Source organism: Erythrolamprus reginae, chromosome 1 (genome assembly GCF_031021105.1).
Source record: "Erythrolamprus reginae isolate rEryReg1 chromosome 1, rEryReg1.hap1, whole genome shotgun sequence".
Lineage (NCBI taxonomy): Eukaryota > Metazoa > Chordata > Lepidosauria > Squamata > Dipsadidae > Erythrolamprus > Erythrolamprus reginae.
In genome coordinates, this window is record NC_091950.1 from 127,801,221 (window position 1) to 127,828,135 (window position 26,915).

At 41.5% G+C, this 26,915-nt stretch overlaps 1 protein-coding gene across 3 annotated transcripts in view; it reads left to right on the plus strand.

Annotated features, from left to right (window-relative positions):
* Positions 1–26,915, plus strand: part of OSBPL5 (oxysterol binding protein like 5) — a 173,025-nt gene that overhangs the window by 138,916 nt on the left and 7,194 nt on the right. For all 3 annotated transcript variants that reach the window (XM_070764568.1, XM_070764584.1, XM_070764578.1), the window contains exons 9-17: positions 6,822–7,038; positions 13,761–13,945; positions 15,144–15,225; positions 16,253–16,351; positions 16,449–16,545; positions 19,587–19,685; positions 21,446–21,543; positions 22,094–22,183; positions 25,450–25,586. In XM_070764568.1, coding sequence (XP_070620669.1) covers positions 6,822–7,038; positions 13,761–13,945; positions 15,144–15,225; positions 16,253–16,351; positions 16,449–16,545; positions 19,587–19,685; positions 21,446–21,543; positions 22,094–22,183; positions 25,450–25,586 — 1,104 coding nt within the window. The remainder of the gene's footprint in view (positions 1–6,821; positions 7,039–13,760; positions 13,946–15,143; positions 15,226–16,252; positions 16,352–16,448; positions 16,546–19,586; positions 19,686–21,445; positions 21,544–22,093; positions 22,184–25,449; positions 25,587–26,915) is intronic.

A 26,915-nucleotide genomic window follows, 5' to 3' on the forward strand; every position in this document is an offset into this window, starting at 1 on the left:
GGGGGGGGCCCGCAGCGGCCGCAGGCAGTCGGGGGAGATGGCGACGGCGAGAGGGATCTCTCTCTCTCTCTCTCGACGGCAAGTGTCCGATGGGAGCGGGGGGGGGGGGGTGGCCGCAGCGGCCGCAGGCAGTCGGGGGAGATGGCGGCGGCGAGAGGGATCGCTCTCTCTCTCTCGACGGCAAGTGTCCGATGGGAGCGGGGGGGGGGTGGCCGCAGCGGCCGCAGGCAGTCGGGGGAGATGGCGGCGGCGAGAGGGATCGCTCTCTCTCTCTCTCTCTCGACGGCAAGTGTCCGATGGGAGCGGGGGGGGGTGGCCGCAGCGGCCGCAGGCAGTCGGGGGAGATGGCGGCGGCGAGAGGGATCGCTCTCTCTCTCTCTCTCTCGACGGCAAGTGTCCGATGGGAGCGGGGGGGGGTGGCCGCAGCGGCCGCAGGCAGTCGGGGGAGATGGCGGCGGCGAGAGGGATCGCTCGCTCGCTCGCTCTCAGCTGACTGCAAGTGGGAGCCCTGACGGTGGCGGTTGGACGTGCTGCTGGACGTCGTACATGCTGGCGCTGCGTGCCTGGCATATACGGTGTCCAGCACCACGTCCAGCTGCCGCCGTCAGGGCTCCCGCTTGCAGTCAGCTGAGAGAGAGAGAGAAAGAGAGACATATAAGAGGCAGAGAGAGAGAGAAAGAGAGACATAGCAAGAGAGGCAGAGAAAGAGAGACAGAGCAAGAAAGAGAGACAGCAAGAGAGGCAGAGAAAGAGAGATAGAGAAAGAGAGAGAGAAAGAGAGACATAGCAAGAGAGGCAGAGAGAGAGAAAAAGAAAGAGAGACATAGCAAGAGAAAAGGAGAGATTTAGCAAGAGAGGCACAGAGAGAGAGAGAAAGAGAAAGAAAGAGAGACATAGCAAGAGAGACAGAGAGAGAAAGAGAGATAGCAAGAGAGGCAAAGAGAAAGAAAGAGACATATAGCAAGACAGTGAAAGAGAGAGAGCAAGAGAGAGAGAAAAAAGCAAGAAAGAGATAGCAAGAGAGACAGAGAGAGAGAGCAAGGGAGAGAGAAAGACATAGAGGAAGGGAAGAAGGGAGAGAGAAAGAGAGCATAAAAGAGAGGAAGAAAGAAAGAAAGAGGGATGGAGAGAGAGAATGAAGGGAAGGAAGGAAAAGAGAGAAAGAGGGAGAAATAGAGCGAAAGGGAGGAAGAGAGAGGGTTTTTTTGTCCAAACTTTTCTTTAGCCCCCCCCCCCCCCCCCCCTTTCAGTGTTCCCCAGGATTTTGAAAATACGAATAATGTGCCGCGGCTCAAAAAAGGTTGGGAAACACTGATCTAAACAATGTGCCTTGTTATATTTTTGTATTATATTTTCTGTAGTAATGTTAGAAAGTATCATCCACTTGCTGCTTTGGAATGAGTTCTGGTTTGTGTATCCATCCACCATTTCCCATGTCTACATTGCCCGTGCTAGCAAGAATTGATCATGACCGTTTGTTTAGATCAGGCACAAAAATAACCAAAGGGCTGGATGTGGCTCAGCCATAGAATGCCCAGATCCCATTTAGATGGCTATAAAAACATTTCAGGAATCAATCAGGAGAGACTAAGTCTTTCAATCTAATATAGCACCGCTGGGTGAGATCATCCAAGGGCATGGGGTAAGCTATCATCAATACCCTGATGATACCCAGTTATACATCTCCACCCCACGTCCAGTCAACGAAGCAGTGGATGTGATGTGCCGGTGCCTGGAGGCTGTTGGGGCCTGGATGGGTGTCAACAAACTCAAACTCAACCCAGACAAGACGGAGTGGCTGTGGGTCTTGCCTCCCAAGGACAATGCCATCTGTCCATCCATCACCCTGGGGGGGAACTACTGACCCCCTAAGAGAGGGTTCGCAACTTGGGCGTCCTCCTCGATCCACAGCTGACATCGGAACATCATCTTTCGGCTGTGGCGAGGGGGGCGTTTGCCCAGGTTCACCTGGTGCACCAGTTGCGGCCCTATTTGGACAGGGAGTCACTGCTCACAGTCACTCATGCCCTCATCACCTCAAGGTTCGATTACTGCAACGCTCTCTACATGGGGCTACCTTTGAAAAGTGTTCGGAAACTACAAATCGTGCAGAACGCAGCCGCGAGAGCCATCGTGGGGCTTCCAAGATTCACCCATGTTTCTTCAACACTCCGTGGCTTGCATTGGCTGCCAATCAGTTTCCGGTCACAATTCAAAGTGTTGGTCATGACCTTTAAAGCCCTACATGGCATTGGACCAGAGTACCTCTGGAACCGCCTGCTACCGCATGAATTCCAGCGACCGATAAGGTCCCGCAGAGTTGGCCTTCTTCGGGTCCCGTCGACTAAACAATGTTGTTTGGCAGGCCCCAGGGAAAGAGCCTTCTCTGTGGCAGCCCTGGCCCTCTGGAACCAACTCCCCCCGGAGATTAGAACTGCCCCCACCCTCCCTGTCTTTCGTAAACTACTCAAGGTTCACTTATACCACTTATACCGACATGGGGGAGTTGAAACACCTTTCCCCCAGGCTTTTTTATACTTTGTTTTATGTTTGGTATGAATGTGCTGTTTGGTTTTTTAAATAATGATAGGGTTTTATATGTTTTTTAATATTAGATTTGTTGCACTACTATATTGTTTTTATTACTGTTGTGAGCCGCCCCGAGTCTTCGGAGAGGGGCAGCATTCAAATCTAATTAATAATAATAATAATAATAATAATAATAACAACAACAACAATAATAATAATAATGATAATAATAGCAACATTCAAAAGCAGCTTTCTTCCGAATCTTAGTGACTGAGGAATGACAGTAGAGAATTACTTTTGCTTTTGTCTCCTTTTCCTGGATTATCTGAAGTAATTTGCTTGGCCATTTTGGGTGCTGACCTCTTTGGTCTGATCTAGCTATACATCGGCAGCCTTCAAGTAAATCTTCACAATATAATCCAGAAAGTGAATGTTCAGACTGCTGATCTTCCAGGATATCTAACCATTCTAGATGTATCAGTTAAGGTATCATGCTGGGATAAATCCTCCAGTTAAATAACGTCTCCTTAAGAAAGTAAGCTAAATAAGCTGACATGATCTCATTATTAGGTCACTTAATTACACTTAATGCTTTTTCAGATTATTTAAACTAGTCTTGAAGGGAAGAGTCACAGACATTATGATATCTAAGAATCAGTCGTTCATTGATGAATCATTTTGCTCCTCTGTTTATTGCGCTTCTGTGCTGGCTGATTACTTTTTCTCAGTTAAGACTTTTGAGTGAGAAATGGAAATTAATGCATCTCTTCTCTACTTGTTATTATTACACACATATAGTGTCCAGTAGAAATGGTTTGGATATTAACATTAGCAATAGTATTTAAACTTATATACCGCTTCACAGTGCTTTAGAGCCCTCTCTAAGCAAGTAAGCATATTGCCCCCAACAATCTGGGTCTTCATTTTGCCACCTTGGAAGGATGGAAGGCTGAGTCAACCTTGAGCCTACTGAGATTCGATCTGCCAAACTGTTGACAGCCGGTGATCAGTAGAAGTAGCTTGCAGTACCGCACTCTAACCACTGCACCACCGAGGGTCAGGTTCCTTAATAATGAATGTTTCCTATTGGTGAAGAGTCTGCCAGCTGATAAAAGGGATTCTTTCAGGCACGTTTTGATTTCATAGTTTGGATTATGTTTTACTACATCTATTTTATGATTGTAAATGACCTTATTTCATAATCTAGTATAAGGTGGTAGATCAGGAATAGGCAAAGTTGGCTCTTCTATGACATGTGGACTTCAATTCCCAGAATTCCTGAGCTAGCATGATTGGCTCAGGAATTCTGGGATTTGAAGTCCACAAGTCATAGAAGAGCCAACTTTGCCTACCCCTGTGCTAGATCATTGTACTATATTGTTACAAATATACTACAAACTTGCTTTGGGGGGATTCATCTGTTTCCTTTTAGTGAATTAGTTGGTGGTTAATGTCTATCTGACCATTAGGCAGTCACCAGCTCCATATTTCAAAGCAGGTAGAAGTTCTAAAATAAGGATGTTTGGTCAATAGATTGCCATAGAGACAGTCTTCTGAAATAGGGGGTGTGCCTATATATTCTGTGTTGTGTCATATTGTAATATATGCTTCCTTCAAATTCTGGCAACATTTTGTATAGCTGTAATAATTAAGGATGATCTGGAGAAAGGTTTAAATTTTTCTCTATCGTTCTATTCCAATTATAGCAGTTTTTCTTTATTGTGAAATGTAAAGAATGAGTCATCAACTATCTTTTGCAGATGAAAGAAATGTAAATATATCATGTTGAAGGAAATGGCAAGCACGTTTCCATCTAATGATTAATAGCTTGAGTTAAGAAGTACTCAGTTCCGCTCTTAATATTGGTTATGAAACCTGTCAATAGTTTGAGAGACAAATAAAGTAGGTTTGGATTTCAGAAATTGTTCTGCCAGCTTATGAAAGCAGACTTGAAATACGTTCTGTGTCTCTATATAAATTTGCTACTCAACATAGCATGCAGATTAACCATGGATTTTCGTGTAACTCATATGGAAATCAACTATTTATTTATTTTATTTATTTATTTATTGGATTTGTATGCCGCCCCTCTCCGTAGACTCGGGGCGGCTAACAACAGTGATAAAAAAAACAGCATGTAACAATCCAATACTAAAACAACTAAAAAAAAACCTCCATCAAGAAGTTGAGAAACTCAGGTGTTATCTTCTTACATCTTAGGAAGAGCTGAGAAGTGGTGATTTTGGCATATTGTCTTAAATAAGATGCATACTGTATGATTTTTAAAAATCAAGCTTACCATATCCTGCATGTTGGAATGAGCATTTCTTTATTATTTTCTCCTTGTATTCTTTCTTTGCACAACATTATCATGGAAATATGTTCTCTAAAAAAGTTGAAACTGTAGGAATTTTAAAAAATCTTGATTGCATATGCAGAAAGCAGTAAATCAATCTATGATCTGGACTGACATCCCCATAAATATTCCACCTTTCCTTAAACTGTGTAGTTTGTATGGTTTTGATACAGAGATAATCTTACTATATTAGATTTTTAATATTGAAATACATTGCTATTTTATTTATTTTTAAAAAGCTTCTAAAATGCTCCTAGTGAAAGTTTTCGTGTGCATATATTCTGTTATTCATGAGATTTTATGTTAGGTAAGGAGGAAGTGTCCAGATATGAAGTTTCCCACCATTACAGTGATCCCTCGATTTTCGCGATCTCGATCTTCGCGAAACGCTACACCACGGTTTTTCAAAAAATAATAAATTAAAAATACGTCTGCGGTTTTTTTTGCTATACCGCAGTTTTTCCCACCTGATGACGTCACTCCCTTCCTTTCTCATCTTTCTTTCTCTCTCTCTTTCTCTATCTTGCTTCTTCCTCTCTCACACTCTCTTCCTCCCTCTCTCATCTCTTTCTTTCCTTCTCTCTCTTTCTCTATCTCTCCCCCTCTTGCTCTCGAGCGGCGGGCGGGCGGGCGGGCGAGCGGCGGGCGGGCAGCAGCGAGGAGCCGAAGATCGGGGTTTCCCCTTTGCGTGGGCGGCGGGGAAGACCCAGGGAAGGTTTCTTCGGCCGCCCAGCAGCTGATCTGCTCGGCAGCGCGGCAGCAGCGAGGAGCCGAAGATCGGGGTTTCCCCTTTGCGTGGGCGGCGGGGAAGACCCAGGGAAGGTTTCTTCGGCCGCCCAGCAGCTGATCTGCTCGGCAGCGCTGCTGCAGGAGGACCCGTGTCCGAAAGCCGGTGAGAGGGGTGGATCGGGCGGGCGGGCGAGCGGTGAGCGGCGGGCGGGCGGTAGTGGCGAGGGCGCCGGACGCGCTGGGGGGGGCGGGGGCAGCCGACATTCAAAGCAATCTTTGTCGGCTTCCCCACTTTCATCGCTCCCCGGCTCCACCATCTGCGCATGCGCGGCCATGGAAAAAGGGCGCGCATGCGCAGATGGCGTTTTTACTTCCGCACCACTATACTGCGGAAAATCGATTATCGCGAGAGGTCTTGGAACGTAACCCTCGCGATAATCGAGGGATCACTGTATTTCTTTTTCTGACCAGAGAAAATCCATTAAGAAAGAAAGATGCAATAATTTTTGGCTGGAAAATAGTAAGGAGTAAGGAGTGCCCATCTATAAATACACAAAGCCATTATCCTCTGTTATTCTTTTGCTAAGCTGCATCAAAGGTAAAGGCCAACTCAGATAATATAAATAGATGTAGGTCCATTGAACCTACTATAAATATATAGCTTGGCTTAAAGTCAGAAATCACTATATTTGATCGGTGTGTGACTGTAAACCTTCATAGCAAAGCCTTTCAGACTCTGGGAAGGCTTTTATGAAAGCAATCTTACCAATTGCATGTTTTCAGGAGTAATTAATCTTTTTTTTCATTTTTCATTTGTGGCTTTGTCTTAGGAAACAGTGGAGTCAAATAATGGAGTAACCAGCATTCACAATATTCTGTTCTTTATGCTTATATGTTGGTATCAAGTGGTCTGATCAAACTTAAATACAGAATAGTGCTAGTCCAACAAGAGGGAGGTAGCAATGAGGAAAAGAAGGATCAGATATAGATGGTTATTAAAAGAAGGTTTATATTTAGCTTTACATTCATAAATGGTCTTTGTTCTGTTTTGTTTTAGGGTGCTTTGTTTATTCCCATGTGCCACCATTTAACTAAATTTCGTATTTAATGTAATGCTCAGCCCCACTTCTTCACTGAATAAACCTTCTATTTTTGGAGGTTCTAAATGTTTTGAAACTAACACAGTATATTCATCCATTTGTTTCAGTCTTAATGATTCCACTCTGGAAAACAATCACTTGGAGAACGATGCTTTTTCAGACAAATCTGAACGAGACAACCTAGAAGAGTCTGAAAATGAATTGCAGGAGAATAGTCGGAAGACAAACGAGAGTGAGAGTGATCAATCTGAAATCCATGGGGAGTTGTCTCAAGAAAAGAAAGGGACGACCTATCTAGAACAGAACTATGAAGAATTTGGAGAGGTAATTACTCATTTAATTTACCTACTCACATAATTGTTTGCCTTGTGTTTGCCATTAATGCATTCTTTTGCAACAGAAAATTGTTCTATATTACAGGTGAGCTATCTCTCCTTCAGTTATTGTTCAAAGTTATGAAGGTTCTGCATGAATGGTGGTTATTTATTTGTTTGTTTGTTTATTCAATTTTTATGCCGCCCTTCTCTTTAGACTCAGGGCAGCTTACAACATGTTAGCAATAGCACTTTTTAACAGAGCCAGCATATTGCCCCCACAATCCGGGTCCTCATTTTACCCACCTTGGAAAAGGATGGAAGGTTGAGTCAACCTTGAGCCGGTGATGAGATTTGAACCGCTGACCTACAGATCTACAGTCAGCTTTAGTGGCCTGCAGTACAGCACTCTACCTGCTGCATCACCTTGGCTCATATCATTTGACCATATGAGCATTTCTCAAAGTTGTGGCCATCCCAGCACCCTGCAGCCATATGATCATGATCATACGAGCACACTTGTGACCGTTGCAGCATCCCATAGTTGTGTGATTGTGATTTTTCAACCTTCCCTGCTGACTTCAAACAAGCAAAGTCAATGCAGATAACTCTTCCCCACCCGTGTACCCTCACTCAGTGCATTTTCACTCACACCATGCCTCATTGGCAATCTGCACACTCTCACTCAAGCAAGGAATGCAAGCAAGGAATAGGACACTGGCAGTGAAGAGCCTCTCATCTTTGGTGCTACCAGTGCATCCTCCAAGGCTATCACAGGCATGCAGTCACATGCGTGCATGCCATTCAATGCAAAATTTGGCTTCTGCACGTGTGTAGCAAGAAAGATCTCGCAAGCAAGATTTTGCCGATTTTTGCCGATATTTTTGCTTCTGCGCATGCCGAAAATTGCCAAAATCGCCAAAAGTTGCCAAAATCTTGTTCGTGTATGGGTCCTCACCCAAGATTTCGCTTGTTGCACAGAAGCCAAATATCTCACGGGCACCCATGCATGCATCAGGGATGTGCAGTTGCAGGCACATCTCGGAATTTCCTACCGGGATGTAGCACCTAATCACCACTGGGCGCTGGTTTAGAGCAGTGTTTCCCAACCTTGGCAACTTGAAGATATTTGGACTTCAACTCCCAGAATTCCCCAGCCAGCGTTTGCTGGCTGGGGAATTCTGGGAGTTGAAGTCCAAATATCTTCAAGTTGCCAAGGTTGAGAAACACTGGTTTAGAGAACAGCAGATTCCCTTCATTCTCCAAATAGCAGGATTGAGATGCTGGCTTGGAGAGAGAGAATAGGACTCCACTTGGAGAAGAAGTGGGATGTGCAACTTGGAGAACAGCACGAGGCGGTGAAAGTCTGCAGGGAGCACCGACTAATTTAAAGATTAGTATCGATTTATTTCCCCAGATACTGATGAAAAAGAGCAAGGAAGCTACAGGTAGTTCTTGACTTACAACTGTAATGGAGGGCAACATCTCTGTTGGCTGAGCAAGTTAATCGAGTTTTGCTTCCACTTATGACCTTTCTTGCTACAGTTGTTAAGTGAATCACTGCAGTTGTTAAGTTAGTAACACGGTTGTTAAGTGAATCTGGCTTCCTTGTTGACTGCTTGTCAGAGGATTGCAAAATGTGATCCCATGATTCAATTCAATTCAATTTATTAGATTTGTATGCCGCCCCTCTCCGAAGACTCGGGGCGGCTCACAACAATAATAAAAACAGTATAACAATGGAACAAATCTAATAATAATAAAATTATATAAAAAACCCCAACAATTTAAAAAACCATACAGCACATACATACCAAACATAAAATATAAGAAATCCTGGGGGAGATGTCTTAGTTCCTCCATGCCTGGCGATATAGGTGGGTCTTGAGTAACTTGCGAAAGACAAGGAGGGTGGGGCCATTCTAATCTCCAGGGGGAGTTGATTCCAGAGGGCCGGGGCCGCCACAGAGAAGGCTCTTCCCCTGGGACCCGCCAAACGACATTGTTTGGTCGACGGGACCCAGAGAAGGCCAACTCTGTGGGACCTTATCGGCCGCTGGGATTCGTGCGGTAGAAGGCGGTTCCGAAGGTATTCTGGTCCAATGATCCTGGGACATTGCAACTGTCATAAATGTATGCCAGTCTTGGGCACAATTCAAGGTGTTGGTGATTACCTATAAAGCCCTATATGGCTCAGGGCCAGTCTATTTACAGGACCGTCTCTTGCCTCATACCTCCCAGAGACCTATGAGAGTACACACGAGTTGGCTTCCTCTAGGTCCCTTCGACTAAACAATGCAGGTTGGTGGGGCCGCGGGGAGAGCCTTCTCCGTTGCCGCCCTGGCTCTATGGAATCAATCCGCCCCCCTCCGATGTCCGTGCTACTCCCACCCTATTGGCTTTCTGTAAGGCCACAAAGACCTGGCTTTGCCGGCAGGCCTGGGGGCCATTAATCAACAACTATCATGGCAAAATTGCATGAATGTCATGTACGCATGGGTTAGTTTATTATGGCTTTTAATTAATCGTTTTATTGTTTAGATTTTATATTTGACTTTTTAAAATTGTTTCTGTAATTTATACTTTTCTAAGCCTCCCTGAGTGCATCGGGATTGGGCGGCACAGAAGGCGAATTAATTAAACAAACAAACAAACAAACAAACAAACAAACAAATAAATAAATATGTTGATCACACAACCCTAGAGATACTTCAATGGTCATAAGGTTTTTTTTTTCCAGTGCAGTTGTAACTTTTGAACAGCTACTAAAAAATAATTACAATTTGAGAACTACTTGTACTCTTCAACCTCCTTTGAGAAAATATAATGCCAGTTTTCTTAAAAATCTAAAATATTTAAATATGTAACCATGGCAATCACATATAGCCTGAATAAAGTTTTAAGATGAATTCAGAGTCTCCGGAGAGGGGCGGCATACAAATCTAATAAATAATAATAATAATAATAATAATAATAATTATTATTATTATTATTATTATTATTATTATTATTATTATTATTGAAGAACATTAAAATACATAAATATGTATGCCTTCCTCTACAAATTTAAGCTTCTGGGGTTTTAATGATATACTTGACATTCTTATCAGTCATTTACCAATTACCCAAGGTGGTAACAATTCTGTTAAATTGATGGAGCAGTGACATACTAGAGTGGGGGGGGAAATGGGCACATATTTATCTTAAAATTCTTCTTTTGTGCAAAAAAGGCTTGATTTTAAACCCCATTTAGATGTGAATGTGTGTGTTGGTATGGAATACCAAGATGTAAGTCTCAATAAAAATGCAAATGCAGCTGTTGTAAGTGCTGGCAGTTATCAGTTTGCACCATAGCTTATAGCAATGTTACAGGCAGCGGTGTCTGAAATTTCCATTATCTTTGGCGGATCAAGATGTAATGGTAAATAATCAAAATCAATAAGAATGAAAGGTTTCATTCCTCACTGCAGACACGTTTCCTTTTATGAAACTGAGTTCTGCTGTTTTGGGCACGTGGCACAGAGCTTTAATTCCTGCAGTGAACCTGCTCAGGGAGCAGCACTTTGCAGATCAATATTGGTGGGAGAGATATGTCAGGCTGGCTGCTTGAAGCTGCTAGAAGCAGCCTTGAATCCAAAATTCACCTTCTTTTTGGAAACAAAAAAAAAGGAGAAAAAGAACACCCTTCTTCCACAACAGTGATGGCAAACCTTTTTCAGCTTGGGTGCCAAAAGTGTGCACATGGGCATGATAGTGTGCGTACACATGCTCACACCCATAATGGAATGCCCTCCCCCGTTTAGCACACAATCCCCCTTCTGCCCCACTCATGCACACAAGCTTCACTGAAGCCTCCAGAATTTTAGTAGGGCCTTTGGGTTATTTTTCACTCTCTCCAGGATTCGGGGAGGCCAAAAATCAGCTGGCTAGCATGCATCTGCACAGTGGAGCTAACATAGAGCAATGTTTCATTCGCCCTCAGATATGGCTCTGTATGCCACCTGTGGCATGCGTGCCATAGGTTCTCCATCACTGTTCTATAACGTGATCCCTTTAGATATACAGTGGTACCCCTACTTAACGAACTTAATTCATTCCGTGACCAGGTTCTACAGTAGAAAAGTTTGTAAGAAGAAGCAATTTTTCCCATAGGAATCAATGTAAAAGCAAATAATGTGTGCGATTAGGGAAACCACAGGGAGGGTGGGGTTTCCTCCCAGGAGATTCCTAGAGAGGCCCCACGGAGGCTTCTCCCCACCTTTTCCAGCCTTGTTTCCTCCCAGGAGATTCCTAGAGAGCCCCCATGGAGGCTTCTCCCTGCCTTTTCCGGCCCTGTTTCCTCCCAGGAGATTCCTAGACAGGCCCCACGGAGGCTTTTTCCGGCCTTTTTTCCTCCCAGGAGATTCCTAGAGAGGCCCCACAGAGGCTTTTCCCAACTTTTCCAGCCCTGTTTCCTTCCAGGAGATTCCTAGAGAGGCCCCATAGAGGCTTCTCCCAGCCTTTTCCGCCCCTGTTTCCTATCAGGCTATTCCTAGAGAGGCCCCATGGAGCCTTCTCCCTACCTTTTCCAGTTACAGTTTCGGAGGCTTGGGTTTGTAAGTGGAAAATGGTTCTTGAGAAGAGGCAAAAAAATCTTAAAACACCCGGTTCTTATCTAGAAAAGTTCGTAAGTAGAGGTGTTTGTAGGTAGAGGTACCACTGTACTGGATTTCAAATCCCATAATCTGTAGGCCAGCAATGGTCTGGCAGTTCTTAAGAACACCTGGCTGAAGTCCAGCTCTATGGAAGACACTGGATTAGGGAACACTGGCACACATATTTTGGAAGTTTCCCAAAGCAAGGGCTTTGCCTGTAACTGCCCTGTTGTCACAGCTAAGGTTATAGCACTTTGTGTGAATAAAATAAATTGCTCTGTTACAGCTTCTGGTAAATCTTCTTGCTCTAAAAACTCACTTTTATTACGAATGTTGGACTCTGTCCTCAATAATGTATGTTTGTGTTGGGTTTTATGGCTTGTGTTAAAAAAAAACATCCTACGTGATGGATTTGCATAACTTATTCTAGGTTAAAGGTGGTTCTCAACTTAAGATCGTTCACTTAATAAACATTCATAGTTATGATGGACTTCAAAAAAGCTACCTAGGGCTCATCCTCAGAGTTACAACTGGTACTGTCCCGTCCCCCACTCATATGGTTGCATTTCTGGCATTTGGCAACCAACTGCCATTTATAACTGGTTGCACCGTCATATGACCACAATTTGCGGATGTTTTTGTCAGTTTGTGGAAGAAAGCGTCAAAAAAGTGCCCATTGGCTATTCTGGATTCACTTAATTATACTGTGGTTTGCTTAACATCTAAATATTTCACTTGACTGTGATGATTCATAAAAATAGTGATAAAATTAAGCTTGATCACATGCCTCAGGTGCAACAATTTACGACCAAATTCCGGGTGAATTGTGGTCATAGATCAAAGACTACCATTATATGTTCAACCACACAGAATCATTATCTCGATTCTCACAGACAAGTTTGCTGATCTATGAATCGAAATGTTAGCAGAATATTCAAGAATTCAAATAAACAAAGCATAATGTTATATTACGAGCTGATGTCATAACTCCCAACCAACTCCCCCTGGAGATTAGAATTGCCCCCACCCTCCTTGCCTTTCGTAAACTCCTCAAAACCCACCTCTGTTGTCAGGCATGGGGGAATTGAGACATCTCCCCCAGGCCTATACAGTAATACCTCGTCTTACGAACTTAATTGGTTCCGGAAGTAGGTTCGTAAGGCGAAAAGTTCGTAAGACGAAACATTGTTTCCCATAGGAAACAATGTAAAAGCGATTAATGCGTGCAAAAAGAAAAAAACCCGCAAAATGGCGCTCCGCTGGGCGCCGCCGCCTGGCTGTCACCTTTTAAAGCAGCCGGGCGGCTTCTCAGCGTTCTCCCGAACGCCGAACCTGGAAGTTCGGGTTCCGCTTCCGGAGGCCGCCAAGAAGCGCCCGGCTGTTTCAGAAGGTTACAGCAGGGTGGCGCCACTCGGCAGAGCGCCGTTTTTGCAATCGGCGGCGGCGTTTTCGGCCGATCTGGAGGCTGGAAAGGAGGTGGGGAATCCCAATAGGGAATTCCATGGGCTGAGCTTTGACGTCACGAAGACTTTTCGGGTTCAGGTTCGGGAGAACGCCGAGAAGCCCCCCGGCTGTTTTAAAAGGTGACAGCTGGGCGGCGGCACCCAGCGGAGCGCCATTTGGCGATCTGTGGTGGGTTCGTAAGCTGAAAAAAGTTTGTAAGAAGAGGCAAAAAATTTCCGAACCCTGGGTTTGTATCACGAGGGGTTCGTATCACGAGGTACCACTGTGTAGCTTATGCATGGTATGTTTGTATATATGTTTTGCTTTTTAAATAAGGTTTTTTTAAGATATTTTAAATATTAGATTTGTTATACATTGTTTTTATCATTGCTGTAAGCTGCCCCGAGTCTACGGAGAGGGACAGCATACAAATCTAAATAATAATAATAATAATAATAATAATAATAATAATAATAATAATAATACAGAAGGCATCTTTCAAGGGTTCTAACTCTTCCACTTTGAGGAATTCTTATTCAGTAGCGATAATGAAAGTAAGAAGGGAATATATTCGACCGATGCCAAATTGTTCCTTTTAATTTCTTGCTTTCCCTTTAACAAAGCTTCAATCTTACCTAAAGATTTTCCTCATCAGACAGGTGAATGCTCTCAAACCGAAACTGTGTCTGATGAGAACAAGAGTTTGATGTGGATTCTTCTGAAGCAGCTACGGCCAGGCATGGATTTATCCCGTGTGGTTTTGCCCACTTTTATCCTAGAGCCACGCTCTTTCCTCAACAAGCTTTCTGATTATTACTACCATGCTGATCTGCTTTCCCAGTAAGTAGCAGCTTTATAGCTGGAAAGTGTTTATCTATGAAATGATGTATAAGAGTACCGGTATGGCTAGAACTCCTAAAGGAAGTAAACCCCGACTGTTCTTTGGAAGGAAATATATTGAAGCTGAAGCTCACTTAGTTTGGCCACCAATTGAGAAGAGCGGGACTCATTGGAAAAGACTCTGATGTTGGGAAAGATTGAAGGCAAAAGGAAAATGGGGTCACAGTAAATAAGAAGATGGTTAGAGTAGTGTCATCAACTCACTGACCATGAATTTGGGCAGCCTCCTGGATACAGTGGAGGAGCCTAGTGTGTGGTTCATGGAGCTTGCAAAGAGTTGGACATGATGGCCCAACTGAACAAGAAATGGATAAAACCAGGGTGTTTGTATATTTGAAAGATATCTCTGTTAACATAGGAATTAAACTATACCTGGTACAGTATGTGTCCCGGTGATTGTTAGACAAAAATGGTTTATTGAGAACAATGGGAAATGCAATAAGACCAATAGGAAATGCAATGAGATCAATGTAACTGATTGATCAATCAACACTTAATTGCATGTCCATCGCTACAGTGAAATGTATTCAGATTTGTGACACCTTAAAAACAGCATGGAAAAATACAAGTTCCGAAATATTTTGGTCATAGTGATTCTACCCTGCAGTAAAACACAAGATCAACAATTTGTATTCTATTTCTTGTTTAAAAGGAAAAGAGGAAAAAGTGTTAACATTAACAAGTAAATAACAATTTAGTCTTGTAAATACATTATCAAAAGTCAGCAGTTAAAAATATAGTAAACCTATTGAAGACATCTATTCAAGACCAAAATGCCAAGTCAGTTAGTAAATAGAAAATGCATGTATAATAATGAAAATAATGAATGTAATAGTTGTGACTTTATTTTAGCTCCAAATACGCATTAATTGCAAACCCTCGTAGCCAGCTTCTTTCTCAAACAATATAGCAATCTTTTTATATAGATTTTGTATATATTTCCATGGACACTCTGATATGCTCCAAAGAATAATTTCTTAAAAAGTAAACTGATAAAGAGTTCATGAAATATACATCTCCTGAGATTTCCATAAAATCTTTCAAAATATCATATGAAAATGCTTAAAATATTTCAAGATTTGGCTCTATCACCCACCTGAAGAAATAACTGAAATGGTCATTTTAATTCTTCCTACAGAGCCGCTCTTGAAGAAGACCCATACTGTCGAATCAAGCAAGTCTTGAGATGGTACCTATCAGGCTTTTATAAAAAGCCAAAGGTATGACAGTATAAGTGCTTTATTTATGCTGGATCAAAAGAATTGTGAACTGTATTAAAGATTTACAAATGTTCAAGAATGTTTTTGGGGATTGTCCATGGAATTTTCCAGGTATCATCACCACAATTTTAAAGGAAGTCCTTAAACACCATTTCTTTGCTTAAGAATTCCCCTGATTAAATTTTATTTCCTTATCCAATTTACATCTGGAATTCAACTGGATTTAAACACTTTATAATTTTATTCTTGTAAGGTTATCCTTTTAAAAAATGTCTACTTATTCACAAGCTATCTTGGGATGGGTTTAGGTCTATAAAAATGACATTGAAATATTTAAATCACAACTAAGTAAAAATAGAAGAGTATACTAAAGGTGTGAAGTGGCCTTGAATGTGTATGGTGCTTTCAGGTTGCGTCTTATCTCATAGTCCTAAATCCATTTTGACCATAAGCAACAAATCTAGTTTTAGAATAAGTGACCTTAGATGGTAAGGTGAAAGGATAGCTCAGAGTTGGAGCACGTGCCTTCTATATAGAAGATAAATAATTCTGCGTGGTTTATCCTTAGATGAATTTGGAAAATATGTGTCGGAAAACCTTGAGAGTGCTGCAATCAGTTTTACCTTGAAGCGATTTAATAGAAAACAACTTCTTATCTTCCTACAAGGAAGATCTGCACTGCTATATGAATTAAAAATATGTTTTTAGAAGAGGCAGGATCTGTAGAGATATGCAGTTCAATTGCCCAGTGATAACCAAGACCAGTGACGCTCAATTCTTATCTCCACTTAGTATTTGATCAAATACTGAATTGAACTGCATATCTCTACTTTCATAATAAAAGCTCATGAGGTAAGTTGATCTGAGAGAGAGCTCTCTCTCAGATCAACTTACCTCATGAGCTTTTATTATGAAAGTGTATGAATGATTTTCACCCCTATCAGTCGCAGGTTCAGAAACCCATTTCAGTACATTTATTTGGGAAAATAAACTCTGGGTCTAATGTTACTAAATTCCTGTCTTCCAGGGAATAAAAAAGCCATACAATCCCATTTTGGGAGAGACTTTTCGTTGCTGTTGGTTTCATCCACAGACCAACAGTCACACGTTTTACATAGCAGAACAGGTAAATCTGGGGCTTCCTTCTATATCAGCATTATGCATATTTAGCCATATAGCAAAACTCTGTACATGTTTTTTTACTTCATTGTCTTCCATTGCAGGTTTCTCATCATCCTCCAGTATCGGCCTTTCATGTCAGTAATAGGAAGGATGGGTTTTGTATTACTGGCAGCATTCTAGCCAAATCAAAATTTTATGGTAAGGCATCAGATCAAAAAGACAGAGTTCATGCACACGGTTTGCTTTATTACCACGTGGTTTGCTTTATTTTGACTTAGTGTGACGTATTATTATTATTATTATTATTATTATTATTATTATTTATTAGATTTGTATGCCGCCCCTCTCCGTAGACTTGGGGTGGCTCACAGCAATGATAAAAACAATATACAGTGGTACCTCGAGATACGAGTTTAATTCGTTCCGGACCTGGGCTCTTAAGTCGAGCAGCTCTTATCTCGAACGACTTTTCCCCATAGGAATTAATGTAAATAATTTTAATTGGTTCCAGCCCTCAAAAAACTCACAAAGTTAGTCTAAATTATGCAGAAAGACATGTTTTTAATGAAGAAATGTACATGTACATATAAATGAATAATGAAGTTTCTTTCACTTAACTTGTAAACTTTCTTAAACTTTTAAATTTACATATGTTCAACTTCTCTGCCACCCAATCCTGTAGGACAGAGGTCCCCAACCCTTTTTGCACCAGGGACCGGCTTTAAGCGATCAAGAGAGGAATGGGTGAATGAATGGACGGAGGGTGGGAAGGAAGGAAGGAAAGAGGGAAGGGACAGGAACAGAGGAAGGAAGCAAGGAAACTTATGAAAGGGGAGAGTAAGAGAGGAATGAGTGAAGGGAGGGAGGGAGGGAAGAAGGTGGGAAGGAGAAAGAAAAGAAGAAATAGAGGAAGGGAAGGTAAAAGAGAGAAAGAAAAAGAGCAAGAAAGAAAGCAAGCAAGCAAGAAAGAAAGAAAGAAAGAAAGAAAGGGGGAAGGGACAGGAACAGAGGAAGGAAGCAAGGAAACTTATGAAAGGGGAGAGTAAGAGAGGAATGAGTGAAGGGAGGGAGGGAGGGAAGAAGGTGGGAAGGAGAAAGAAAAGAAGAAATAGAGGAAGGGAAGGTAAAAGAGAGAAAGAAAAAGAGCAAGAAAGAAAGCAAGCAAGCAAGAAAGAAAGAAAGAAAGAAAGAAAGGGGGAAGGGACAGGAACAGAGGAAGGAAGCAAGGAAACTTATGAAAGGGGAGAGTAAGAGAGGAATGAGTGAAGGGAGGGAGGGAGGGAAGAAGGTGGGAAGGAGAAAGAAAAGAAGAAATAGAGGAAGGGAAGGTAAAAGAGAGAAAGAAAAAGAGCAAGAAAGAAAGAAAGAAAGAAAGAAAGAAAGAAAGAAAGAAAGGGGGAAGGGACAGGAACAGAGGAAGGAAGCAAGGAAACTTATGAAAGGGGAGAGTAAGAGAGGAATGAGTGAAGGGAGGGAGGGAGGGAAGAAGGTGGGAAGGAGAAAGAAAAGAAGAAATAGAGGAAGGGAAGGTAAAAGAGAGAAAGAAAAAGAGCAAGAAAGAAAGCTGCAAGCACCCCCCCGAGCCCCCCAGGCCGGCTGCAACCTTTTAAAACACGCGCGCCGCTTCGCACCTGTCTCCTGAAGCCGAACGCGGAAGTTAGCGTTTGGCTTCAGGAGACAGCTCCTTGGCGCTTGTATCTCGAATTTGGGCTTGTAAGTAGAACAAAAATATCTCTCCCCTCCCAGCTCTTATCTCGAGTTGCTCTTAAGTAGAGCAGCTCTTATGTCGGGGTTCCACTTATAATGACAAATCTAATAGTCAAAATCTAAATAACAATAATACATTAAAAAGTCTAAAAAACAAGAAAACCCAATACAATGATACCTTGCCTTACAAACTTAATTGGTTCCAGGATGAGGTTCTTAAGGTGAAAAGTTTGTAAGACGAAACAATGTTTTCCATAGGAATCAATGGAAAAACGATTAATGTGTGCAAGCCCAAAATTCAACCCTTTTGCCAGCCGAAGCACCCGTTTTTGCGCTGCTGGGATTCCCCTGAGGCTCCACTCCATGGGAAATCCAATCTCTGGACTTCTGTGTTTTTGCGATGCTGCAGGGGAATACCAGCAGGCGGAATCCCAGCATCGCAAACACGAGTGCTTCGCTGGCAACGGAAGTCCGAAGGTGGGGTTTCCCATGGAGGGGAGCCTCAGGGGCATCCCAGCAGCGCAAAAATGGGTGCTTCGCTGGCAACAGAAGTCTGGAAGTGGGGCATCCCAGCGGTGGCAATGGGTTTGTAAGGTAAAAATAGTTTGTAAGAAGAGGCAAAAAAATCTTAAACCCCAGGTTTGTATCTCGAAAAGTTTGTATGACGAGGCGTTTGTAAGACGAGGTATCACTGTATATAAAAAACATACATACAGTCTTATCATACACAAAGAACTACATAGGCAGGGAGAGATGTTACAGTTCCCCCACGCCTGACGACAGAGGTGGATTTTAAGGAGTTTACGAAAGGCAAGAAGGGTGGGGGCAGTTCTAATCTCTGGAGGGAGCTGATTCCAGAGGGTCAGAGCCGCCACAGAGAAGGCTCTTCCTCTGGGTCCCACCAAACAACATTGTTTAGTTGACGGGACCGGAGGAGACCAACTCTGTGGGACCTAACCAGTCGCTGGGATTCGTGCGGCAGAAGGCGGTCTTGTAGATACCCTAGTCTGGTGCCATGAAGGGCTTTATAGGTGATGACCAACACTTTGAATTGTGACCGGAAACTAATCGGCAACCAATGCAGACTGCGGAGTGTTGGAGTAACTTAGGGCAATTAGGTCATTTCAAATTGTTCAATAAATCATAATTGAAAAGAAAACCTGGCTAGCCATTAAATGTGAACCCAGCTGGAGAAGAATTATGATATGCATAACACTTGATTTGCCTTTTTTAAAAGCCAAAATCAACTTTGATGCCAGTGTAAAGTATATTGCTAAATTTTAACATGTATGCATATACATATTGCAATTTGTTCTTAGAGGGAAAAATATCGAGAGCCATCTTTTACACATCCCTTAAAAGAAAATAATAAAAAATGGCTATACTGTATTGTATCTGCTTAAAAATATGTCCCTCAAGGATGCTTTTTAAAAAGTTGTTTTTCTCTGACTCTAGATAAGTTGTATCTCTTGTTTCCTTTGTCCAATTTTAAGAGCGACAATCATGCCATTTGTATTCATCTGTTTCTACAGGTAATTCACTTTCAGCATTATTGGACGGCCAAGCTAAACTCACATTTCTAAGTTCTGGGGAAGAGTATGTCATTACAATGCCATATGCACACTGTAAAGGTAGGACATTGCTGGGATTCTGGAATTGGGTGGGGAATGTCTGTGCTACGTTCTTTCCTGTTTTGGATTCCAGTTTCTTCCTTAAAAAGATCCTCGTTAAAATTTTCTAGCTATAGTATATAAGAAATTAGGATGAGGATACAATTTCAAGAAAATGTATTGTTATATTTGAAGGAGATCTTATCTGGAAAATACACCATATTCTGTAGGGCAGTGTTTCCCAACCTTGGCAACTTGATGATATTTGGACTTCAACTCCCAGAATTCCCCAGCCAGCGTTTGCTGGCTGGGGAATTCTGGGAGTTGAAGTCCAAATATCTTCAAGTTGCCAAGGTTGGGAAACACTGCTGTAGGGAATTGAAAATCTATATGCAACAATGAAAAGAAAAAGATGGAAGGAAAACGAAGGGGAGAAATGACAGGAGAGAGGGAAGTGGAGTGGAGTGGAGTGGAATGGGGTGAGAGGAGGGGAGAAAAGTTGCAGGAAGAGGAGAAGGAAGGAGATGGAAAAAGAGGGAAGTAGAGAGGGAAGTGGATTGGAAGAGAGGAGTTAGAAGAAAAGGAAGGAGAGGAAAGCAGAGAAGAAGAGAGAGGAGAGGAAAAGGGAAGAGAGGGATGTAGAGAGGCGACAATAGAAAGAGGGAAGGAAAGGGGAGGAGAGGAGAAGGAAAGAGGGAAGGGGAAGGAAGATGGAAAGAGATGGGATGTTTTTATAAAAGTGGGTGAAATATGGTATATATCAGAAAGGAAATCAGATGGATAATTTATTTACTTACTTACTTGATGGTTATATAATCGGCACCATAATGGAAGACAATTTATGTTATAATATGTATCACATATCTGTTTATATGTTACTGCATAGTTGTTATTTTATATACATGATATAATGACAATAATGATGATTGTACTATACATTTGCATGTTAACACTTTGGACACATAGAGAGCACACTGCTCAACATAAAAAGAAAATGTATGATATAAAACAATAATAAATATTTAAACAGGAATTTGGGATGAGGTAGGAGTTTGTTTTTTTAAAAACCTATAAAATACAAAGCCTTGGTGCCCATCAGTTATGCTTAATTGCAAAAATGGTAAAAAGAAATCTGAATTTGGAATAATGTGATGCAAAAGAAGATAACTTCCACGCCTTAATATTTCTCTAGGATGGAAATTACATCTGTTGAAATGTCTTCTACAAAATTATTTGAAAAATGCAGTAGCTTGGGGATTTACTTTTACATGTCCAAATGCAATTGAGTGTATACAAATTGGGAAATTTAACATCAAGTTGTAAATAGGCTATTTCCAAAGAATTGGTTCCAGTATACAAATGAAGATACCCAGTGCCATGCTGCCATCAGAATATACACATTGAGTCATAAAGGCAGCAAGGATTGAATTTGCATTGAACATTTCTTGCTTTGTGATATCAAGAAAACCCTTCCCAAACAGAAAGAGGTGTAGTAGTGATGGGTTCAGGAATCTGAAATTATCCTGCATTCCAGATTGAAGGAGATAAACTTTCTGCCTGTTCTTGATATATGAGTGATAGCAGTTTTTGTTTATGCTTTGCTTGAATGTGCTGAACAACAGGACCAAGTTTCATTTTACTGTAACCTAATATTTTTTTAATTAAATCAGGATTTTTTCTTTTTCCTTTGATGCAAGTCATAATGAATGAACAGGGCTGCCTTTATAGGTTCTGCATAATTGATACTCTGTTAATAGTTGTATTTTTTCCCCTATTTCTAGGAATTCTGTATGGTACCATGACAATGGAGCTTGGAGGAAAAGTTACTATTGATTGTGAAAAAAGCAATTATCGGGCAGAACTGGAATTCAAATTAAAGGTATTGGACACTCTGTGTCCATTTTCAGCTTGTTCCAACATTCCAGTTCCAATTTTATCTCCTTATGTGAATTTCACAGGGTTAGTTTTAAAAATCATCCCAATGCTTTCTCAATGATAATGATGATTTGTTTTTTTTCATTTAGGGTTTTATTGTTTTATTGTAATTTTATGGATGTTTTAATTTTTATGCCATTGTATAATCTACTAATACTTGCTATGACCCCCAAGAGTCTCTTTGACTACCAGTAATGGGCCTTAAATTCGTTAATAGAATATAAATATGCCAGGGGTTTTCCATGGTTGGTACACAGTATGCAGATAAACTTTGACTGGTCTTTGAAGTGCGTACTAAAATAATCAAATTAGTACGTCATGTCACAAGCTGAAATGTTTGTCTGTTTGATCTATGTTTTGGTATCAGGAACAATATAGACTGGAATTCTGGAGAAATTATATTTTAGTTACCTATCTAGATACATTTGTGCCCTCGACCAACTTCCCACTCTTTCTAGACTGAAATTGTTTTTTCTTCCCTTTACATTCCTTAGCCATTTTTTGGTGGCAGCACAAGCATTAATCAAATTTCAGGGAAGATTAAATCAGGAGAAGAAGTGCTGGCAAATCTTAATGGACACTGGGTAAGAAATCATTATATTTTATTGACAGTTTTAAAATGCACATATGAATTGAAGAGCTGCCACTGGAATGCTGTGTTCCATGATGCCTTCCAAAAACAAAACTATGTTTAAAAGAAAAACAAGTGGAATAAAATTGCAGCAAAGAGCAGGAGTAGATATATCTGTACTCGTTGTCTTTGCTACCTCAAATTCTGAAATCTTAACTTTGGTTTCAATGTAATAAATGAACATCGACCAAAATCCAGCATGAGAGTCAGTTGTAGTAATGCACAGGATTCCTGGAAGGTCAGCACAGATCTTGAACACTTCCTAAGCATAGTATAATTTTCATGTGATGAATCCTAAATTGGAGGGCTTTGCCTGAAGCTAACAGACTATAGATTGTCTTTGAAATGGCAATGCCCCTAGCATTTATTTATTATTTATTTATTACATTTGTATGCTGCCCCGCTCCGTAGACTCGGAGCAGCTCACAGCAGTAATAGAAAAAAACAATGTAGAATGCAAATCTAATAATTAAAACTAAAAACCCATAATTTTAAAAAAAACATGCACACAACATACCATACATAAACAATATAGGCCTGGGGAAGTTATATCAGTTCCCCCATGCCTGACGACAGAGGTGGGTTTTAAGGAGTTTACGAAAGGCCAGGAGGGTGGGGGCAGTTCTAATCTCAGGGGGGAGCTGGTTCCAGAGGGTCGGGGCCGCCACAGAGAAGGCTCTTCCCCTGGGACCCGCCAAACGACATTGTTTAGTCAACGGGACCTGGAGAAGGCCAACTCTGTGGGACCTAATCGGTCGCTAGGATTCGTGCGGCAGAAGGCGCTCCCGGAGATATTCTGGTCCGATGCCATGAAGGGCTTTATAGGTCATAACCAACACTTTGAATTGTGACCAGAAATTGATCGGCAACCAGTGCAGACTGCGGAGTGTTGGTGTAACATGGGCATACCTTGGGAAGCCCATGATTGCTCTCGCAGCTGCATTCTGCACGATCTGAAGTTTCCGAACACTTGCTTTCTTTTCATTCTGACAAAGCATAAGAACTGTAACTACTACTGCTATTACTAATATTTATATGGCTGCCCACTCCCCTTAAGATGGGCAACAAAACAAAATATCAGGGCACTCACAAACTTAATAAAATAGAATATTACAAAAAGCAAAGAAAAAAACCCAGTCACCCATTCAAATAACACATTCATACGATTCACGAATTCAACATTTCCTGACCTCTCACCCAAGAGAAGAACTGAGTCTTTGTGGAAGGCCAGCAGTGTTTAGACTAATCTATTTTTGAGAAAATGAATGTTCTAAAGGGCAGAGAAGACATGCTTCCGTGGTCTTGCCAGGTTATACATTTAAAAACCTAAAGCAGGAGTCCCCAATCTTTCGGACCTCTGGGGCCACTAAATTCATAATTTTAAATCCTGTGGATCACTATTACGGTCTGCTGGGTGGCCGTGGGTAGATGGTCATGTGACTTGGTGGGCATGGCCAACTTGATGTCATGTTGAGGGGTGCCTCGCCAATCTCTACTCACCCCTCCCTTCCCAGCCATTCCTCGCCTCTCTGCCTGGGCTCCTTAGGCCCCCTACAGGAAGCAATTGAGAAGCAGCCACCATGAGAAAAAGACGGCAAAATAGCTGGCTCAGTTCAAATTGGATCTGCCCGAGAAGGAGGCTCAACAGAAGCACTTTACTGTGAACTACAAGCATAGCCTTTCCAAGCAGAGAGAAGACATGCGGGCAGGGGTAGGCAAAGTTGGCTCTCCTATGACATGTGGACTTCAACTCCCAGAATTCCTGAGCAAGCATGATTGGCTCAGGAATTCTGGGAGTTGAAGTCCACAAGTCATAGAAGAGCCAACTTTGCCTACCCTTGCATGCGGGAGTGCAAGGCCAGGTGCCAGAGGCTGGAGGCTCAGTGGGCTGAGATGGTCAGTCAGTTCCAAGCCATGATGCAGTCCCACTGGAACAAGGCCCTCTGGTTCTTTGCCACCAGCGGCGCTTCCCTCCAGCCATCACCCAAAGCCCTGCACTAGGAGGCTGAAGCAGACCCCAAGTCAAAATTTCTATCCCTCTCCGACCTACACAAAAAGACCTCCAAGGGGGAGACTCTGCAGCAACACAAGCATTCATTACATGTATTTAGTAAATATAAAAAATGCACATAATTTTTCTGCGGACCACAAACATTTTCTTGCAGACCACCAGTGGTCCATGGACCACCAGTTGGTTCCCACTGACCTAGAGCATGCTCCATCTGCCTGTCGGACGCAGTGCATAGAGAAAATCAGAAAATGGCATTCCCTCCAACATTGAGGCCCAAGGCATGAAAGCCTTATTGATAATGCAGGTAGTCCTCAACATACAACCATAACCGAGCCCAAAATTTAGCTTTCTAAGTTAGGAATTTGTTAGGTGAGTTTTGACCCATTTTATGATTTCACATTTGTTAAATGAATCATCGCAGGTGTTAAATTAGTAACTCGGTTGTTAAGTGAATCTGGTTTCCTCGTTGACTTTGCTTGTCAGAAGGTCACAAAAGGAGATCAGATGACCATAGGATACTGTGACTGTCATAAATATGAACCAGTTGTCAAGCATACGAATTTAAATCACATGGCCTTGGGGGCGCTGCAATGGTCATAAATATGAAAAAGCTGTCATAAGTCACTTTTTTAAGTGCCATTGTAACTTTGAATGGTCACTAAGCGAACGGCAGACTACCTGTAACCATACCTTGAATTGCACCTAAGAAGCCTATTGAGAGCCATTGCTGCTTATGAAGCAAAGGTGTAATTGGAGCATCCCAAGGTATGCCTATAAAAGGTCAAACTGCTGGATTCTGAACCAATTGCAGATTTTGGATGAGTTACTGGGACTCTCTGAATCGCTATTGCTAAGTGATGCAGTGACTTCATAACCTATGTTGTTTAGCAAAGTATTATCAGCCCCGACTGCAGTCCTAGCATGAGAACTACCACATTGGAGGGTGGGTGGGTTTGTAATGAATAACCCAGATGTGTTAAATCAAGTATCTGGGATTTATCAAAATAACATAAGATAGGCTCTTGTCCCAAATATGTAATCATTTATAATTCATAAGTGAAGGAAATAATAATGATGTAGAAAAAAAATAAGGGGAAAAAATTATCCATCAATAGAAAATAATGGAATTATTTTCGTTAGTTCTTAATCCTGTCTCAAGGTATTTCCTGCTTTGAAAATGGCACTAAATTGCTTTTTGTCTTTTTCAGGATGGCGAAGTATATATAAATGATCTGAAAAATGGCAGTACAGATATTTTTTGGAACCCGACCAGTGAAGTCCGAAAGCAAAGACTGAAACGTCACATTGTCTTGTTTGAAGAGCAGACAGAATTTGAATCTGAGAGGTAAGATAGGCAGTCTTATGTCAGAGGGAGAACGGGTAAGAATATGATTACCCTTGATTGCATTTTGGGCAATATAGTTTTATAAAAATTGATTTGTGTCTAATTATACACTGCTCAAAAAATAAACAACATAATATAACTCCCAATAAATCAAACTTCTGTGAAATCAAACTGTCCACTTAGGAAGCAACACTGATTGACAATCAATTTCACACGCTGTTGTGCACATTCAACTTTGTACAGAACAAAGTATTCAATGAGAATATTTCATTCATTCAGATCTAGGATGTGTTACTTCAGTGTTCCCTTTATTTTTTTGAGGAGTATATTAGATTATGATAGATATTTTGAATATGATTCAGAAAAAAATAAACCTGTGGTAGTTTCTTCCCTCCTAGTGCAGTGGAAGCGTTTGGAACCTTGGCTACATATAGATACAGATTTCTTACTTTTTGGGGGGGGACTAATATGTAGTACTGTAATCCTTCTGCTAATGGAATCATTTCTTCATTTATCAATATGTTATGTTTATTATTTATTGTATTTATTGTATAAGATAAGATTATAATGACTCTGGACAGCACACAGTAAAATTAAACCCTAAAATACTTCTAAAAACCCAAACACCTGGATGAAAAAACAAATAAAATATTAAAAACAAATAAAACATACAGAGCAAAAAACCCGCTGCACTGCCTAGGTGCAGTAGCATAATTGCGCTGGACTCTGCTAGCACATGTCACCTTTCCACCTTAGCAGCCCATCTCTGGATGTATTGCATAGGATGACCAAAGCATGAGTGAAAGTTTGAAAGGCCAAATCTGGCTGCTGCTGGGAAATCTTTATAAACTGTAGCTGGGCTGGAACTATAGGGACCGGTTGTAAATACAGTGTTCCTTCGATTTTCGCGGGGGATGCGTTCCGAGACCGCCCACGAAAGTTGAATTTCCGCGAAGTAGAGATGCGGAAGTAAATACACTATTTTTGGCTTTGAACAGTATCACAAGCCTTCCCTTAACACTTTAAACCCCTAAACTGCAATTTTTCATTCCTTTATCAACCATTTAGATTATTACTCACCATGTTTATTTCTTAAAGTTTATTTTAAAAAATATTTATTAAAGGTGGACGAAAGTTTGGTGATGACGTATGACGTCATCCGGCAGGAAAAACCATGGTATAGGGAAAAAACCCGCAAAGTATTTTTTAATTAATATTTTTGAAAAACCGTGGTATAGCCATTTCACGAAGTTCGAATCCGCGAAAATCGAGGGACCACTGTACCATGCATTCATTCCTGTTGCATCTTTGTATAGTTGCAGAATGATT